This window comes from Pantherophis guttatus, chromosome 18, assembly GCF_059756535.1.
Source record: "Pantherophis guttatus breed Tessera chromosome 18, ASM5975653v1, whole genome shotgun sequence".
NCBI lineage: Eukaryota > Metazoa > Chordata > Lepidosauria > Squamata > Colubridae > Pantherophis > Pantherophis guttatus.
The window spans coordinates 5,954,563-5,975,000 of NC_142080.1; the positions used below are offsets into that span (position 1 = coordinate 5,954,563).

Here is a 20,438-nt window from a genome sequence, read left to right on the forward strand (position 1 = left end):
CTAATTGGTTTCCATGCTTGTCCTTGCCTTGATAAGTCATCACATTAAAATCAGATGGCACTTCTCTCAAATTTGTAGATAATCCAGTCTATCTATCATTCTCATCTATATCTATCATCTCTCTCATCTCTCATCTATATCTGTCTGTCTGTCTATCTATCATCTATCTATCATCTCTCTCTCTCTCTCTCATCTATATCTATCTATCTATCTATCTATCTATCTATCTATCTATCTATCTATCTATCTCTCATCTCTCTATCTCTCTATCATCTCTCTCATCTCTCTGTCATCTCTCTCTCTCTATCATCTCTCTCATTTTATCATCTCTCTCATCTATATCTCTCATCTCATCTCTCTCTCTATCATCTCTCATCTATATCATATCTGTCATCTATATCTCTCTCTCTCTCTCATCTCTCTCTCTCTCATCTATATCTCTCATCTCATCTCTCTCTCTCTCTATCATCTCTCATCTCTCTGTCATCTATATCTATCTATCTCTCTCTCATCTCTCTGTCTCTCATCTATATCTCTCTCTATCATCTCTCTCATCTATATCATCTCTCTCATCTCTCTCTCATCTATATCTATCTATCCATCCATCCATCCATCCATCTATTTATCTATCTATCATCTCTCTCATCTATATCCCATTCCAGACAAATGGCTGTCCAGTCTCTTCTTCCAGTGATGGAGCACCCACAACTTCTGGTGGTAAGCTGTTCCACTGGTTAATTGTTCTAACCGTCAGGAAATTCCTCCTTCTTTTTAGATTGCTTCTTTCCCAAATAGGTTTCCGCCCATTGCTTCTCGTCCTGCCTTCAGGTGCTTTGGAGAATAGCCTGACCCCCCCAAGTCTTCTTTGGGGCAGCCCCTCAAATGTTGGAACATTCCTTTAGACCACCAAAATCCATTGTCCGCTCTTCTTCAAACCACTGCTGAGATGTTCCGCGGCGATCGTCCGCCGGGCAACTTAGTAGCGCCACACGCCCTTCAGAAACGGTTCCCCCCCAAAAATGGGCTTCGGACACTCCCCCTCCCACACTGCTATTCGCGGAAGGAGCCTCACGTTTCTTACCGAGCTGATTGATTAAAGTCAACGTGAATCAGTTCTTGGGAGGGTGGGCGGGCAGCCCTGGCAATTAAGACGATGAGTATAAATCATATTTTACGACTTCGGCTGCACTCTACCCCTGGCTGTGACTGTTGGCCTGCTCTTTGCCGGAGGAAACGGCGCTTTGCTAACACCCCACCGAGCACTGTCTAATAAAGGACCATTGGACGGGGGTTAGGAGATGATAACAGATGCAACCGCTAAAGGAGAGGATAAAGACAGCGCCACGGATTTGACAGTCGGTATTTCAGGATAGCAACGGGTTGTTTAAAAAAAAAAAAAGCATTAATTTTTTTAAAAAACAAACAAACCCCCAAGCTATATAGTAGTTTTCTGACCAGTCATAATGGTGCCAGAAGACAATGTGCACACTGTGGATAGGTTTTTTTCAATTGTTGTTAAACTAGGAACAGCTGGGGTATTTTTATTAGGGGAGGGCGGGAATTTATGCAGGGATGAATAGAGATTCGAACTTCTGGCAGTCGGCAGAATTAGCTTGCAATACTCCATTCTACCAATAAGCCACCATGGCTATAGAATAGAATAGAATAGAATAGAATAGAATAGGATAGGATAGGATAGGATAGGATAGGATAGGATAGGATAGGATAGGATAGGATAGAATAGAATAGAATAGAATAGAATAGAACAGAGGATAGAATAGAATAGAATAGAATAGAATAGAATAGAATAGAATAGAATAGAATAGAATAGAATAGAATAGAATAGAATAGGAGGATAGGATAGGATAGGATAGGATAGGATAGGATAGGATAGGATAGGATAGGATAGGATAGGATAGAATAGAATAGAATAGAATAGAACAGAACAGAGGATAGAATAGAATAGAATAGAATAGAATAGAATAGAATAGTATAGAATGTAAAATATAGAATAGAATATAAAATATAGAATAGAATAGAATATAAAATATAGAATAGAATAGAATAGAATGTATAGAATAGAATGTAAAATATAGAATAGAGTTGAGTAGAATAGAATGTAAAATATAGAATAGAATAGAATGTAAAATATAGAATAGAATAGAATAGAATAGAATAGAATAGAATAGAATAGAGTTCAGTAGAATAGAATGTTATTCTGTAAAATAATAGAATAGAATAGAATTCCGTTTATCCCACCACCTGCCCCAATGTTTACTTGAAATCCCCTTTTTGGAATATATAAATTGTTTGCTCAGGTCTTGCCATGACAGCCCTTTAAATATCTAACAAAACCATCATAAAATGTCCTAACCAGGCCAAAGAGCCCACTGAATCCCAATTTCCCCCCAACATCTTGAGGTCTCTGAGTGGCTAGCAGGATGGCATGAGGGCAACAGCCTTTCTTAACACACTCCATCCGTGCCTACCCACAGATACAGGGTAGTCCTCGACTTACAACAGCTCATTTAGCAACCGTTCAAAGTTACGACGCCACTGGAAAAGAGTGACTTGTGGCCAATTTTCACCTGATCAAAATCCAGAGGCTTGCTGACTGACTCCTATTTATGACGGTTGCAGAGTCCCGGGGTCACATAAATCCTCCTTTTTGCGACCTTCCAACAAGCCAAGTCGGGGGGGGGGGGGGCGGGAGCGGGGGGGAGCCAGACTCACTTAACAACTCTGTCACTCACTTAACAACTGCCACGACTAACTTAACAAGCGTGGCAAGAGAATGGGGGCAAAACTCACTTAACAAATGTCTCACTTAGCAACAGAAATCGAGGACTTACCTGTATTCCATCTCTGAATTTGGAACACACTTCCTGAATAACTAACTACGAAAGCCTAATACAAGCCTTGCTACTTTGAGAGAGACGGTACTACTTTTCCCCTAAGAGTCACTACTACCACGATAATACATTTAACAAATGTTTCTGGCCTGAGCACAAATGCTTTTATCAATGAATAAAACATGAAATCCATTATCTCTGGAAAAACCTTGAGCCATCAAGTACCTATATAGGCTATAAGATGGGAGCAAACATAGCTTGTTTCCAGATGTTCCTACAATACAGCTTTTCCGGAAATCAAGTTAGAGAAACAGAGGCTTAACAGAACCACAGAGTTGGAAGGGACTTTAGAGGTCTTCTAGTCCAACCCCTTTTCCTCCAGCAGGAAAACCCTATGCAGGTAATCCTCCACTCGCGACCACAATCGAGCCCAGGATTTATGTTACTTAAGTGAGAAAATTTGTGAAGTTTTACGGTTTTTCTCGCTGTGTTTGTTCAGTTGAATCGCTCCAGTTGTTGTTCAGTTAGTGGCCTGGTTGTTAAGCGAATCTGGCTTCCCCCGTTGATTTCGATTGTCAGAAGGTCGCCAAAGGGGATGGCGTGACACCCCCGCCCCCGGTGGGAACACGGCCACCGTCATAAATGCAAGTCGGTTGCGGCAAGAAAAGTCGTAGAATGGGGCAAAACTCCGTTAACGAATTCCTCACTCGACGACATAAATTCTGGGCTCAATTGTGGGGTCGTAAGGTGTGGAAAAAGCTGTATGAAAAGTGTTCGGGGTTGGTTGGAGCCAGGTATTAAATGTTTGTGTGATACATAGCAGGATAACCATTTGTCTGAAGTGGATAGCTGGATAGCTCTGCAGACTAAAAGCACTGTAATTTAACACCAGCTGTCTGCAATTAAAGTAAGTTCGAATCTTGCCAGGCTCAAGGTTGACTCAGCCTTCCATCCTTCCGAGGTAGGTAAAATGAGGACCCGGTTTGTGGGGGCAATAAGCTGACTTTGTATAAAAAAGAACACCGCTTAGGGGGGGCCGAAAGCCCTACTAAGCAGGTATATACAAAAGTATGAAGGCTATTGCTTAACGCACTGTAAGCCGCCCTGAGTCTCCGGAGAAGGGCGGCATATAAATCAAATAATAATTAAAAAAAAAAGTGGTGTAGGGCTTCCTGCCTAAGCAGAGGGTTAGACTAGAAGACCTCCAAGGTCCCTTCCAACTTCGTTATTCTATTCTATTCTTTATCTTTGTAGAGGTTGGTCACACGTCAATATTTTGCTACAAAGTGATATGACTGTTGTTGATTGAGGACTAAGAAATGAATGTCATAATATAAATATTTGAAAATAATTTACATGAAAAGAGATTAATGAGGATTATACTATAAAGATACTTATTAGATTGGTAATATGAGAAATTAGATAATTAGTAAGTAATGAATATGGTGAGGAAGCACAAAAGACTTGTAACCGACCGACACACTGTTTGCAATTGTATGAATGATGGATTTATGTTTTATGTTTTGTTTTAAAATAAAATAAAAAATTTCCAAAAAAAAAAAAATATTTTGCTACCCAGTTTCCCCGAAAATAAGACCCAACCGGAAAATAAGCCTTAGCATTTTTCAGGATGCTCGTAATATAAGCCCTACCCCCAAAATAAGCCCCAATTAAGATTGTCAGCCAGATGGATGCATTCAGTACCGTATTTCCCCCAAAATAAGACCCAACTGGAAAATAAGCCCTAGCATGATTTTTTCAGGACACTCATAAGCCCTACCCTCAAAAAACCCCAGTTAAGATTGCCAGCCAGATAGATGCATTTAGTACCGTATTTCCCCAAAAATAAGACCTAACCAGAAAATAAGCCCTAATGCGTCTTTTGAAGCAAAAATTCATATAATACAAGTCTTATTTTCAGGGGAACACGGTAACATACACAACAACAAACTCTTCAGGGTTTTTTTTTTTAGAAGTTTCAAGAAAGAAAAAAGTTTATTTTATCGCAAGGCAGCTAATGTTGGAATAGACGAAGAGGTAAATAAAGCATCGCGTTAAAAGATCACTTTAAAAAAAACGAGAGTGCAAAGCCACAGGTCTTAAGTCAGTGAAACAGACCAGCAGGGGTTACACCGACAGCAAACGCAAGGCCAAAATGGCTGGAAAAGGCTGTTTTATTGCCAAGCAAAGGACTGGAACAGCCGGCAGCGAGAACACAGGCGGAAATTGTGTTAGCGCGATTAGCGTTAATGTAATTTCTTGCCCGTGGGCTCATCCAGCAAAGGGGAACAGCGAAACTGAGAAGGGAGGAAGAAGAAGGATCAGCGATAGTCAAGGACTGCTGACTGACTGATCTCCCTGGCTACTTTATAGGTAGTCCTCGACTTACGACCACGACCAAGGCCAACATTTCTGCAGCTAAGCGAGACAGGCGTTAAGTGGATTCCGCCCCGCTTTTTTGCCCCTCCACGTGAATCACAGCTGTCGTTAAGGTAGTAGTAACACAGTTGTTGAGTGGATCGGGCTGCCTTGCTCTGACTCTGCTTGTCAGTGACTCCGGGACGGTGCGACCGTCATAAATAGGAGTCCATTGCCACGCCCTCTGGATTTTGATCACGTGACCCTGGGGATGCTGCTGGGGTTGTGAAAGTGTGAAAAACGGCCCTAAGGCCCCTTGTGAACATTTCATGGTCACTAAATGAACTGTTGTAAGTGCCTGTGTGTGTGTGAAGCATGCTTCTGCAAATTGGCTTGTTAAAAGTCCTGAGATTGCACACCGACTATAAAAAGCCGATTATTACACTATAAATTCCTCTCTAACTCCCATTTCGTGATTCACACCGTTTGGAAAAGGCCAGGGCAACGCCTTCCTTCCAGTGTTGCTAAAACGCTTATCGCCCTCCGCTTAACAACCATTCGTTTAGTGACCTTCTGAAGTCACAACGGCACTGATCAACGTGACTCAGGACCGTTTTCCCACACTTACAACCGCGGCGCGAAATCCCCGTGGTCGTGTGATCAAAATTCAAACGCTTTTCGGCAACCGACTCGTATTTATGACCGTTTGGGACGGCGGCAGTGTCCCGGGGGGGGGGGGGTCAGGGGAATCCTCTCCTGACAAGCCAAGTCAGTGGAGGGGGGGAAACCAGATTCACTTAACAAACCAGGTTACTAACTGAACAACAGCAGCCGTTTACCGAACAAGGGTGGCCGGTAAAAATGCGTCAAAACTCCCTTGACTAATGTCTCGCTTAGCAGCAGAAATTTCAGGCTCTGGTCGTTAAATTGAGGACTGCCTAAGTAGTGTTTACGAGGATTATCTTGATCCTATTATGGACAGTTTCCGGCTGGGAGCAGAGAAACGATTCCCTTTTGTACCTGAAGTGTTTGGCTTCTCAAAGCCGCCACTCCTTTTGGATGATGCCGAAAGGCGTCGCCCCCTTTTTCGAAGGGTGATTCAGACAAACTCAAATAAATAAATAAATAAATAAATCACGACTCCTAAGGAACGATGACTCCTTTCCGCCCCACTTCCATCTTAAAAAGAACAAGCCAGAAGGGCAAAGTTGGTCTTTAAGCAGGAAACGCATCCGCGAAGAGCCCACGGATCTTCTGTTTCACCGCTTTGAAAAGCCCCGAGAGATCAACTTACACCTGTGAGAACTGGGCGAGGCCTGAGCAAAGATTTCCAACTTTTCTGTTCTCGCTCCAGATCTGTTGGGGGGTCGGTCTCCCCACGTGGGCTAGCAGGGGCCTTGGGGTTCAGCAGCATGGAGGGGGGACAAAGATGTCCTCTGGGTGCCCCACCTGAGGTTTTAGGAGATGCCGATCTGTTGGTTCGCCAACAAGCGATGGGTTGCTTTTGAAAGCACCCGTGTCTCTCAATATTTGAGGATTATTTTTTTTTTTAAAACAGCAACAAGGCCTTGGGGGGGGGGGGGTTTCCTTTTTTTTGGACTGGCGACACTTTAATGGCGTCTCTAAAAGGGGAAAAAAACGAGGCCCTCGGAATAAAGAGATTCCCCCCCCCCTTTCTGCCTATAAATGGTGAATTTCTGTTTCTACTTCCGGTGCTGAAAAGATAATTCTTCCCCCCCAAAAAATCTAACTGGGGGGATTTGCTCACAGGTAAAAAATGTCCATCAAGCGATTAAACCAATTAATCCATTGGGTTTTTTTTTTTAAAAAAAGAAAGAAAGAAAGAAAGAAAAAAGCTCACGGAGCTGAAGTCCAATGCTAAGTTCCCGAAAGATAATTTTCACTAGAAATTGGGTTTTTTTTTCATTTTGGCTAGAGATTTTGTGTTTAAAAAAACGAACGGATCTTGCCATAAGCCCCCTTCCCAAATCACAATCCCCTGCAGGTGGGGACCCAGGCGGTGGATCATATAAAGTTCCTCAAAGAAATACGACTTTTATTTAGCCTCTTCCTCACTCTGTTCTCCTACGGTGGAAGAAGGGAAGGAATGCCAGAAGAGGAAGGAGGAGAAAAAAAACTTTCCCAGGCTCAAAGCTTCCCCAAATCAATCCGGATTGCTCCTCTAACAAGTTTTCGAGATTGGGGGGGGGGATCTTTTAAATCCTCCAAAAAGAGCCAAGATTCAGAGATGGGATGAACCCTGGAGAACCCCTAAGGCAACCAGCCCGAGGCATTTAAGAAAGCAAGCAAAGGCAGATTCATATAAAGGCTTGAGGACCCTACCCCAAATTCCAGAACTGAAGCCCGTAAGGGTTGCAAATAACTCAAGACTTACTACTCCCATCGTCACTCGGTATCCGTTTTCTCCGCTCATTAAAGACCGTCTCTTCTGCCCTTCGCACGGCGGCCTCTCGGCCTGCCACCGCCTTTTACTCCGTGGTGCCCCGTTGCCAGCTGGAGAGACGCTGCCAGCCGGGTGGGGAAGGGGAACAGGGTCTGTCCCTCAATGATCCATGCACTGATCCTTTGGGAGTGGGGAGGGGGTTTGTGCAGACCAAGACAGTCAGATGCCAGATTCCTTCGGTGTGTCCGGCCGGTGAAGCGACGACCAAAACGGCGCTCAAAAGGCCAGGTTGCCCCGTGGGAACGACGGCCTTTGCCAACGCATTACGGCTTTCGTGGGCTGCTGGCCCCCGGAGCACCACCTTCTCCAAGGAGCAAAGTACAACCGCAGCAGCCCTGAGGGAGGAAGTGTTTGGCCTTCCTCATCCAACCGGTGCGGAGTCTCCACCTCCGATACCTGAGCTTGCAGCTCGACGGCGGCGGAGCGAGCCCTTGCGCAACTTTCTGCAAGCCGTCAGCCCAGGCGAACTACACCTGGGCTGCTTGGCAAGTCCGCGGGAGCTTTCCAGAGAAGTTGGGAGAGGAAGGGAGGCGGAAGAAGAAGAAAGACAAAACGAGCCGTCGGTAAATGTGAAAATAATCCTTCCCCTTCAAGCCTGCTAGAAAGAGAGGACCGGGCAGGATACCCGCAGGAGATGCGCATCCAGGAGAAACCGGACGGGCGACGGGATCTCCTCCGCGCCCTGCAGGAGAAAGGGAAATGGAGGCGAAACCTGCTTTTCAGGGGGTGGGAGGAGAAAGATGGAACTTGGGAGGGTGTCGGGTTCTCCCCCACAGGAAGGAGCCTGCCCCACCCAGGCAAACGGCAGGCAGGCAGGCCTTTGTGAAGTGTGGGACGGGGGTGGGGAGAGGGGGGGAAAGAGAGAGGAACAATGACGTTACCCCTTTGACCTGCCATCAGGTGATCTGGAGCGCTGACGGAGCCAGTCGCTTTGCTGTTGCTGCTGCTGCTGCTGCTGAGCCCAACAACTCAACCTGCTGAATGGGAGCTTTGGATTGTTTTTTTGAGATAAGGGAGTGCCAAGTGGGAAGGAGGGGAGGGAGGGGGAGAAAGGGACAGAAAGAGAGTGAGAGAGTGAAAGAGAGGGAGGGAGATAAAAGGCCGGAGAGTAAGAGAGGGAGGGAGGGAAAGGGACAGAGAGTGAGAGAGAGGGAGGGAGGGAGGGAGAAGGGGGAGGGAGAGAAAGGGACAGAGAGTGAGAGAGAGAGAGAGGGAGAGGAGGGAGGGAGGGAGAGAAAGAGAGGGGGAGAGAAGGGGGAAGGGAGGGAGGGAAAGAAAGGACAGAGAGTAAGAGAGGGAGGGAGGGAAAGGGACAGAGTGAGAGAGAGAGAGGGAGGGAGGGAGAGAGAGAGGGGGAGAAGGGGGAGGGAGAGAAAGGGACAGAGAGAGAGAGGGAGGGAGAGAAAGAGAGGGAGAGAAGGAGGGAGGGAGAGAAAGAGAGAGGGGGAGAGAACGGGGAAGGGAGGGAGGGAAAGAAAGGGACAGAGAGTGAGAGAGGGAGGGAGGGAAAGAAAGTGAGAGGAAGATAAAGAGAGGGAGAGAGAGAAAGGGACAGAAAGAGAGTGAGAGAGAGAGAGGGAGGGAGGGAGAGAGAGAAAGGGAGAGGGGGAGAAAGAGAGAGGGAGAGAAAGGGATGGAGAGTAATTGAGGGAGGGAGAGAAAGGGACAGAAAGAGAGTGAAGAGAGAGAGAGGGAGGGAGAGAGAGAAAGGGACAGGGGGAGAAAGAGAGAGGGAGAGAAAGAGAGAGAGGGAAAGGGAGAGAAGGGGGAGGCAGACCTTTGCCAATAAAGGAGAATATTTGTAGCTCAGAGTTGCTCTTGAGCTTGGTTATTTTTTGCAGACATTTCACTATCCAATTAGGTAACATTATCAGTGCTAGTAGGAAATGGGGTTTGTGGTGATGGAGGGGGAGGAGGGGAAAGGAGGGGAGGAAGGAGAGGAGGAGGAGGAAGGGAAAGGAGGAGGAGAACTGTAGAGTCCTTGGTGCTCTCTGAACTTGTTTTCTTGCAGACATTTCATGACCCAACTCGATAACGTCATCAGTCCTACAAGGGAATGGGGTTTGCAGAGAATGAGGAGGAGGCGCAAAAGAGGAGGAGGAGGAGGAGGACTGTGGGGCTCCTTGGTGGTCTCTGAGCTTGGCAGTTCTCTCACAAACTCACTTTACAAATGTTTCACTTAGCCACAAAAAACTTTGGGCTCAATTGTGGTCGTAAGTCGAGGACTACCAGCAGCGATGTTTCGACAGGTTTATGAAATGCCAGAAGAGCCCCAGACAAGGAGCTGCAGAGAGCATCCCTCCCTTGCTCTACATCGCTTCCGCTTCCTCGAAAAGGGGATACGGGCCGGGCAAGCTTTTTACGTTGGTCAACGAATGGTCGCAAAACGAGGACTACCCGTACTCCCGATTTTTCTTTTTCTTTTTTCTTTTTCTTTTTTTTAAAAAAAATTCATTTCATCCTTCTGGCTTCAGAGACTTCGTTAAGCATCGCAACCACCTCTCCACGGGAACAAGAGAGAGAGACACACACACACAAAAAGGCAACACACACACAAACTGCTTCCCGATTTTTCAGCCAAAGCTTCCTGTCCTGCAGCAGGTATCACATTCGGCCAAGTCCTGGTGCTCTTTCAAAATTCTCGCAGATGAGCTAACTTGCTGTGGGCTCATCTTTCCATGGTTAAGAGGTTCCTGGAGACCCAAATGTGCTGCATAATATTCTGAAACATGGTTTTTTTTTGGGGGTGGGGGGGTGGGAGCTTATTAGCATCTCACCGATGCGGTGAGCAGAAAAGGCCTTGGGTACCTACAGGACATGAGTTTCGAGGAGGGCTGTGGCAGCCGAGCTTTGCTCGTCCATGGAATTGGGGAACTAATAGCACTCTATAAAGCCTTAGTAAGGCCATATCTAGAATCCTGCATCCAGTTTTGGTGACCACACTATAAAAAAAAAGATGTTGAGACTCTAGAAAGAGTGCAGAGAAGAGCAACGAGGATGATGAGGGGACTGGAGACTAAAATATAGGATGAACGGTTGCAGGAACTGGGCCTGGCTGGTCTAGTGAAGAGAAGGACCAGGGAAGACATGAGAGCATCTTTCAATATTTGAGGGGCTGCCACAGAGAGGAGGAAGGGGGTCCAGCTATTCTCCAAAGCACCCAAAGGCCAGACAAGGAAGAATGGATGGAAACTGACCAAGGAGAGATTCAACCTGGAAATAAGGAGGAATTTTCTGACAGTGAGAACAATCAACCCATGGAAGAGAAGTTGCCTTCAGAAGTTGTGGGAGCTTCATCCCTGGAAGCTTTCAAGAAGAGACTGGACTGCCATCTGTCAAAAATGGTGTCGGGTCTCCTGCTTGGGTGGCAGGGGGTTGGACTAGATGACCTACAAGGTCCCTCCCAACTCTGATATCTGTATAGTTAGCCTAGAAAGGTAGCTTGTTACTAAGCAGGGTAATTCAGCAAGAGCCATTTTCAAGCGTCAAATTTTTAACATGACGGACTTGCTACGAGCTCTTTTAATGGGTCCTTATTTTGCAGGAGCCACTAATTAATTCAGATTCCAAGCCAAACCCCCCCCCCCAGATACAACTTTAGAAACTGATTTTCTAATGCAAGGAGAAAGCTTTTGGGATGACAACCTCAAAAGCCAAAGCACAAATCACCTCTGCATTCGTGCTGCATATCCAAAGCAGCACCTCCAAGTATGAACAGTTCTTGTTTTACAACCGTAATTCGGCCCAAAATGTCCATTGCTAGCTAAGCAAGGCAATTGTTAAATGAAGTTACCACCTCTCTTGATTCAGTTGTCAGGTGAAACCCTGCAGTTGCTAAGTGAGTCACACGGCTGTTAAGTGAATCTGGCTTCCCCATTGACTCTGCTTGTCAGAAGGTCCCAGATCAGGTGTCCGTCCGCAGGATACCGCGACCGTCATAAATACGAGTCAGCGGCCAAGTTTCTGAATTTTGGTCACGTGACATGGGGGATGCAGCAATGGCCGTTAGTGTGAAAAATAGTCATAAGCTGGATTTGCTTTAACAGCTGTATTTCATTTAACAACTGCACTGATTCACTTAACAACCACGGCAAAAAAAAAAAAAGATTGTAAAAATCTCTCTTAACAACTGCTTTGCATGACAACAGAAATTCTGCTCCCAATTGTGGTTGCAAGTTGAGGATTACCTGTATATTGCCAGACCACAGATCTACCTGGCTCAAAGTCACCTCTAGACAGTCCTTCTCGGTACCTTCCCTAACCCCAAAGGCCAGAAGCCGAAGCTTGGATCTCCTGCATGGAGGATAGAGCTTTCACCAGCACAGAAAGTTTCTTTTTGCAAAATGCAATGCAGCTTGTTCACATGACTTCCTTCCTTCTCCTCTTCCCCCTTGCTATTCCTTCTCCTTCCTTCCTTGTCCTTATTCCTTCCTTCCCCTCTTCTCCCTTGCTTCTCCTTCCTTCCTTGTCCTTCTTTCCTTCCTCTCTTCCTCCTCCCTTGCTTCTCCTTCTTTCCTTGTCCTCCTTTCTCTTCCCCCTTCCTCCTCCTCCCCTTCCTTCCTTGTCCTCCTTTCCTTCTCCTCTTCCCCCTTGCTATTCCTTCTCCTTCCTTCCCCTTATTCCTTCCTTCCCCTCTTCCCCCTTGCTTCTCCTTCCTTCCTTGTCCTCCTTTTCCTTCTCCTCTTCTCCCTTCCTCCTCTCCCTTGCTACTCCTTCTCCTACCTTCCTTCTCCTTATTCCTTCCTTCTCCTCCCCCTTGCTTCTCCTTCCTTCCTTCTTCCCTTTCTTGCTTGTCCTCCTTTCCTTCTCCTCTTCCCCCTTCCTCCTCCCCCTTGCTATTCCTTCTCCTTCCTTCCTTCCCTTTCCTTCTCCACATGCAGAGTGTAAACTCCTCGCGAATAGGCTCTGAGGCTTTGCTTTTGATTGCCCCCATCAAACCCTGGATATTTTAAAAATATTTTCTTCAGAATTTTACAGAGAGGGATGCATTATGAACGCCTTGCACAGTGCGCTGGGTTCAAATTTTCCTTTTTTTTCCCTTTTGCTGTTGTTTCTCTCCTCTCCTCTCCTCTCCCCTCCCCTCCCCTCCCCTCTCATCCCATTTGGGTTGTTTAGCAACCCCACTAACCTGCAAGCTATGCAGCCCTCCAGCTTGCTTGCGGGGCTGCCCAAGGACTGACAAGGGCCCTCCCCATAGACAACAGTCTCGTCTGAAAAGCTCCGCTGCGACTTCCTTGTTCTGTTTGACTTGCAAACTGGTCATAAAATGAGCACGCTATGCCTTTGAGGTCCCACGGAGGAGGCTCTTCCTTCTGCAGAAGCTCCCGTGTTGTTTTGTTTGAAAAAGTTCCATTTTTTAGAATTGTATTTTCACAAGTTTGTTTTGTTTGTTTCTGAAGAAGTTCCGTGAAGGAAAATATTAGGATCGTCTTTCTACCTTCTGCAAATTCCATTTCTAAAATGTCTTGGCAATTTCTTTTCAAATGTTTGTACTCTCTCCCAACCCCCTGCCCGGATTTGAAATATTTATACCTGGCTTTTCAACCATAAAGATTCCCAGAGCAATGTACTGATTAATAATAATAATAAAAAGAAGTCTCTAAAATCCAGAGACACCTTGCATGACAAAGGAAATCAACAAACTCAAGTCACCGATTTTAAAGTCCCAAAAAAATTCTTACTTGGACCGGTGGGGATTGGTGACGGAAAGCATTACCGGCTATTTCCAGGCAGAAATGTTTAGATTCTCTCTCTCTCCCCCCTCATTTGAAATTAATATCTCAAGCTACTTAAAAAGACAAAAATCAATTGAAAACAGAAACAATGAATAATTAAGGCGTTTCGTATTTAACCGGGATCAATAGAAGGTTAAAAAAAGAAAAAAAAAGATTGCGATTGTAGCCACAATATTTAGACCCCCCCCCCAAAAAAGCAAGAGAAAAAAAAAAAACCACTAAAAGCTTTAGCAAACAATTTCTGGAAAATTCTAAGTTTGGAGGCCAAATCACCTTGCCTGCCCCAATGAGCCACAGGTACAGCAACTAAATTGTAAGCTGACAATGGAAATAGCTGAGCTGTAGGTATTTCTGGTCTTTTGCTATCGGTTATTAACGTTAAAAAAACGAATAAGAGACAGTCCTCCACTTACAAGAGTTCGTTTAGCGACCGTTCAAAGCTACAATGGCAGTGCAAAAAAGTCACGTGATTAAAAATCCAGGGATTTAGTAAGCCAGCTAAATCGTTTTTTTTTAATGTCGGTTAAGAGTGTCCTGGAGTCACATTTGGGACCTTCCTGCTGGCTTCTAACAAGCAAAGTCAGATTCGCATAATGACTGCACGATTCGCTTAGCAACTGTGGCATATAAAGTGTTTTTCTATCGAGACACCAATCCAGCTGATGAAGGAAGGAGAACTTGTGGCTCAGAGGTTAATACAACTGCCTAACATGCAGGCAGCCCAAGTTTGAATCCAAGTAAGGGTATGGCTAGCTGATGAGAGCTAAATAGCTTGAAATAGATCTATACAGGTCTCCCTTTATTTCTTTATCAGCGAAATATAAATTTTATATGTGTCTGTCTATCAAAATCAGGCACAGCTGATTTAACCATTGACTTGTGTAGCAACAGAAAATAACAGAGTTGGAAGGGACCTTGGAGGTCTTCTAGTCCAACCCCCTGCTTAGGCAGGAAGCCCTACACCACTTCAGACAAATGGTTATCCAACATCTTCTTAAAAACTTCCAGTGTTGGAGCATTCACAACTTCTGGAGGCAAGTTGTTCCACTGGTTAACTGTTCTCACTGTCAGGAAATTTCTCCTGAGTTCTAAGTTGCTTCTCTCCTTGATTAGTTTCCACCCATTGCTTCCCCTGCCTTCTGGTGCTTTGGAGAATAGCTTCACTCTCTCTTCATTGTGGCAGCCCCTGAGATATTGGAAGACTACTATCGTAGAGTAGGGTAGAGTAGAGTAGAGTAGAGTAGAGTAGAGTAGAGTAGAGTAGAGTAGAGTAGAGTAGAGTAAAGTGTAGAGTATAGAATAGTAGAGTAGAGTATAGTAGAGTGTAGAGTATAGTAGAGTGTAGAGTATAGTAGAGTAGAATATAGAGTAGAGTAGAGAGTATAGAGTAGAGTAGAATATAGAGTATAGAGTAGAGTATAGAGTAGAGTAGAATATAGGGTAGAGTAGAGTATAGAGTAGAGTAGAGTAGAATAGGAATTTTTCATGTCTCCCCTAGTCCTTCTTTTCATTAAACTAGACATACCCAGTTCCTGCAACCCATTCTTTATATATTTTAGCTTCCAGTCCCCTAATCCTCTTTCTTGTTCTTCTCTGCACTCTTTCCAGAGTCTCAACATAAATGGAAGGGCCAACAGTTGGAAACAAGAACTGGAGGTTTATGCCAAGAGCTCAGCACAGGCCCTTCCTCTTCCACTTTGGACTCCATGAAAGCCTCCCCCCGCTCCCCCCCAAGTCTGAAGCTCTACATCTACGTCCTCGACTTACAACAGTTCGTTCAAAACCACCACGTCACTGATAAAAGTGTGAATGATGACCGTTTCCCACACCTACGACCACTGCAGCAATCCCCAACGGTCAAACATGATCTAAATTTCGGATGCTTGGCGACCGGTTCGTATTTTACGACGGTTGCAGTGTCCCTGGGTGTCTGTGTGTCTGTGTGACGCGATCCCCCTTTTCAGACTTTACGATCAGCAAAGTCAATGGGTCCGCGTTAACGACCACGTTATTCATTTAACAAGGCAGCGATCCGCTTCACAACCGCGGCAAAAAGTAAGGTCGGAAAATGAGGCTAGTGGAATGAGGCACTCAGCAGCTGTTCCACTTAGCAACGGAGACTCTGGCAGGCTCCACGGTGGCCGTAAAGTCCAGGGCTACCCCGTAGCTCGTGATATGTTCCACGATCGGGAATATTTGCAATGGGCGCCGTGATGTTTCTTCAGCCCGTTTTTTTTTCCCCTTCTTCTTCTGCGAGACACCCCCGCAAAGGCTAGTCTTTTGAAAGCAAACAGACCCCCCCCACCCTCCGAATAAATCTCTTCCAGCTCCTGTACATACAAGAGGCCTGGCACTGATCTGCAAACCCTACGCCAGATGGCTGTAGTCAGATGAGGCCTGCCTGTGTTCCTTCTGCAAACGGGGACGAGAAGAGAGAGAGAGGGAGAGGGAGAGAGAGAGAGGCACGGGAAAAAAAAAAAATTGCCTTGAGGATGCTTGCACCAAAGCCTGAAAACCGAACTGGCTTTGCGCACTTTCGTGTTAAATATTTTTTATTGTTTTATACCGCACATTCCATTTCTATGTTGAACAGCGTGTTTTCTAGGTGTCCAAAGTGTTAACCTATAAACATCACCATCATCATTATAATAATCGTATATCCATAAACAGATATGAGATAATATCGATCGTTATTGAAAAGTGTACTATCTTCCATTATAGTATCGATCACAGAACCATCAGAGGATTTACTCATCATTTGATGAATGAGCCTTGGTGGCGCAGCAGACTAAAGTGCTATTAAGTAGCACCAGCTGCCTGCAATTACTGCAAGTTCAAACCTCACCAGGCTCAAGGTTGACTCAGCCTTCCACCCTTCCGAGGTAGGTAAAATGAGGACCCAGTTTGTGGGGGCAATAAGCTGACTTTGTATAAAAAAAAAAAGAACACCGCTTAGAGGGAGCCAAAAGCCCTACTAAGCAGGTATATACAAAAGTATGAGGGCTATTGCTTAACGCATTGTAAGCCGCCCTGAGTCTCCGGAGAAGGGTAGCATATAAATCGAACCAATAAATAAATAAATAATTTTTTTCTTTCTCATATAGTCCGTTTCACCTAAATCCACTCATCTAAGCTCAGTATCTGTGCCTTAACCATATGTAGAATAGATCCAATGTTATAAAATATTCCGAGTCTTCTTTTCCTTTGATTTTTAGGGTTAACCTATCCATTTTTGCACAGTCCAGAAATATCATCTGCAGGGGTTTCTGGATTTTCCCACCTGGCTGCTGTGAGGATATGGAAAATTAATGGTTTTGCAAATTGTTCGATCATTTCCATTCTCTTTTTGCAATTCACAAAATTCTCAACTTGCTTCTCAACTGGGAGCAGATTTCTCCCAAATTTTACAGAGAATCGTCCCAGGATTTATTAGGCCGCCTTCTGCAATTAAAAACTGAAGGCAGGTAGCCCTTGGCTTACGACCATAATGGAGCCCACAATTGATGTTTGTTGAGTATTGCACCGTTTTGACGACCAAAGCAAAGCAAACATACGAAGAATGGTTGCAGGAACTGGGCACGGCTAGTCTAGTGAAGAGAAGAGAAGGACCAGGGGAGACAGGAGAGCATCTTCCAATATTTGAGGGGCTGCCATAGAGGGGAGGAAGGGGGTCAAGCTATTCTCCAAAGCACCCGAAGGCCAGACAAGGAATCATAGATGGAAACTAATCAAGGAGAGATTCAACCTGGAAATGAGAAATTTCCTGACAGTGAGAACAATTAACCAGCGGGACAAATTGCCGTTGGAAATTGTGGATGCCCCAACACTGGAGGCTTTTAAGAAAAGACTGGACGGCTATCAGAAATAGCATCAGGTTCCCGCGAGAGCAGTGGGTTGGGCTAGATGACCTCCACGCTCCCTTTCTAACTCTTGTTACTGTTAATCAAGGGGAGAACTGACCTTAGAATGAAGGAGAAATTTCCTGACAGTCAGAACAATGAAATCAGTGGAACGACTTGCCTCCAGAAGTTGTGGATGCTCCAACATTGGAGGTTTGTTTTTTTTAAAAAATAGTTTTTATTGAACAATTTCCAAGTTTAAAAACCACAAGTAAAAAAGAAAAAAAAAGAAGAAAAAATACAAATACAAACAAATAAAAAACACAAGCAACACAACAGTGTAATGTAATTTTACAGCTTTCCGTATCAGCAGGTATATTCTGCTGTTATAATTCACTATTCAATATTTGCCTTCTCGTATATTTTAACAATTCTACCCTGTTTCCCCCAAAATAAGACATTCCCCTGATAATAAACCCAATCCAACTTTTGAGTGCATGGCAATAAAGCCAAGCGCTTATTTCAGGGTTCAAAAAAATATAAGACAGGATCTTATTTTTGGGAAAACATGGTAGTAATAGTATAATTATGCTGTAATACTATGTTATGTTCTGATTATACATATATACATTTATCTTTATAGTATAGTCAATGGTTTTTAAGGTTTTATTTCTTGTTTTGGCTTCTATTCTCTAGCCACTTGTAAAATCCTCCAAATTTTATAGTAGTCCAACTCTTCTCTTTCTTTTAACTCCATGGTCATCCTGTCCATTTCAGCACATTCAAGTACCTTCCTAATTACCATTTCATCTGAGGGGGTAGTTTTTTTGTTGTCCAGTTTTGTGCAAAAGCAATCCTCTCAGCAGTTAGTATGTGTAATATTATGTATTGATAATTCTTATCTATTTTTGAATCTAGTATGCCTAATAAACATAATTCTGGTTCCTATAATTCCATCCTATGTTCCGTGATTCCTTCCAGCCGTTCCTTAATTTTAAGCCAATATCTCCTGGCGTTGGGACATGTCCACCACATATGAGAGAAAGTTCCTGTTTTATGTCTACATCTCCAACACTCAGGGGGTAAGTTTGGGAACATTTTGGCCAATCTCGCTGGGGGTAAATGCCATCGGTAGAACATTTTATATAGATTCTCCTTATAGGCTACTGCCATCGTGAGCTTATAATTTCTTTCCCACAATTTGTCCCAACAACATTGGAGTTTTTTAAAGTAGAGATCGGACAGCCATTTGTCCAGAATGGTGTAGGGTGGCTGTCCTGCTGGAGCATGGGGTTGGACTAGAAGACCTCCAAGGTCCCATCCGACTCTGGTATAATGTTTACAGTGCACAAGGATTTGCCTGGTTCCTTTTCCAGATGTGCCACAGGGCACAGATGCAAAGGGGAAGAAGAAGAAAAACCAACCAATCAACCCATATTAATGGCATTATTCCGGCTGAACCATTTTTGGAGATCAGAGGCATTGAACTAGCTGGGAATGTATAATTTTGTGGCAGTGACCCGACATGCTTCTGGCTCCACCACCAAGCTATGGCTGCAGACAGCTGGATATCGTTCTTGTCCCCAGCACAGAGTTACACTTATTGTTCTAAGTCAATAATCTGCATTTGTGTGTATTTGCTCCCAGCGCCAAAAAACCCACCCCTGATGCTGTATTATTTCTCATTGCCTAGGAGTGTCTGTGCTTACTGGGTTTCTGGATTGTGTTTACACTACAGCTTTCTCATCCGTGTTTTAATTCTGAAGTTAAAACAGGCTGAGTGTCCACACAAGCAAGTTGTTGGCTTAGCCTGCTCAACAACTGTGTGGCTTGTTTTACAGAAACAAACCACGTTTCAGCTTGGGGTAATGTGTGAACCCTCTTTTTCCCCCCCGTTTTATGTACTTGTTCACTGAATGAGTGACCAGCTTTTCATGCAAGGAGAAGGAAGCGTGGAAGAATGTTAAAATCAAAATTTAGCCAGAGAAATCAAGCATTGTGATTGACTCTGGGCATATAGTGGTGGCCAAAATTGTGGAAACCTTTTGGGAAAAGTGTATTTTCTAAAACCAGCTAATAACACCACTTTTATTTTTGGAGTAGTACCATAAACTTATATATCAATGGAAAGATAATTTAATCAAGAATGTAGTGCAATAATGTTTAGGAAGGATTTGCTATTAGAATAGCCGTTACGGTATAAAGAAGAAAAGTGAAACACGTAGAAAAAATGAGATAGACAAAAAAGATCTGCAAATATTATCCCCATATCAGTTAATACTTCGTTGGGTAACCTTCAGCATGAATGACGGCCTTACAACGTCTTCCCATGGAGTGAACCAAGTCTTTTAGTTCTGCAGCTGTTCTCATGTGAAACCAAGATGGAATGATGGCTTCTATTAACTGGGTTTTATTGCTGGGTTGCTTCTGACTAACAGATTTCTTTAGTCAGCTCCATAGATTTTCAATTGGGTGAAGGTCTGGGCTATTCCCAGGCCATTCCAGCAGTGGAATAGGATTATCTTGAAACTCCAACAAAAAAGTGGTGTTATTAGCCATCAAACCTCAAAAATACATTTTTCCCAAAAGGTTTCCACAATTTTGGCCACTACTGTACAAGTAGTCCTTGACTTACGACCACAGTTGAGCCCAAACTAAGCATGACGGTTGTTAAGAGACTTTTGTCCCATTTTGCAATCTTTATTGCCGTTTATTGTTAAGTGAAGCACTTGCAGTTGTTAAGTGAATTCAGGTTCCCCCTTGACTTTGCTTGTCCAAGGATCGCAAAAAGACGATCACATGACCACGGGACACTGTAACCGTCATAAATGTGAAGCGGTTGCCAAGTGCCTGAATTGTATCACGTGACCCTGGGGACGATGCAACGGTCGTAAGTGTGAAAAATCGACCTAAATCACTTTTTTTTTCTGGTGCCGTCGTAACTTTGAATGGTCAAAGTTGCAAGTCAAGGACTTCCCTTATTTTTGAGGTTGTATCCAGGGGTGGGCTTCAAAAAGTTTAGCAAGGGGTTCTCTGCCCGGTTGCTAGGTGGGCGTGGTATGGTGGGCGTGGGGTAGTCGCCTCCTATATCATGTTGTGGGGGCGTTTCTGCCCTCCCCGGACTCCGGAGGCTTTCCTTGAGCCTCCGGGAGGGCAAAAACAGCCTCCCCAGGCTCCGGAGGCCCTCTGG

The 20,438-nt window shown here is 44.5% G+C and overlaps 1 protein-coding gene across 29 annotated transcripts in view; it reads right to left on the bottom strand.

Moving 5' to 3' along the window:
• Positions 1-20,438, bottom strand: part of MARK2 (microtubule affinity regulating kinase 2) — a 190,332-nt gene that overhangs the window by 42,433 nt on the left and 127,461 nt on the right. For 6 of the 29 annotated variants that reach the window (XM_087880908.1, XM_087880907.1, XM_087880898.1 and 3 more), the window contains exon 1: positions 7,606-8,410. The exons of 21 other annotated variants lie outside the window; for them this stretch is intronic. In XM_087880908.1, coding sequence (XP_087737034.1) covers positions 7,606-7,644 — 39 coding nt within the window. In that variant the 5' untranslated portion in view covers positions 7,645-8,410. Of the gene's footprint in view, positions 1-7,605; positions 8,411-8,555; positions 8,653-20,438 lie in introns of those variants that run through there. 2 more of the 29 variants (XM_087880909.1, XM_087880896.1) reach the window with 2 other exon arrangements.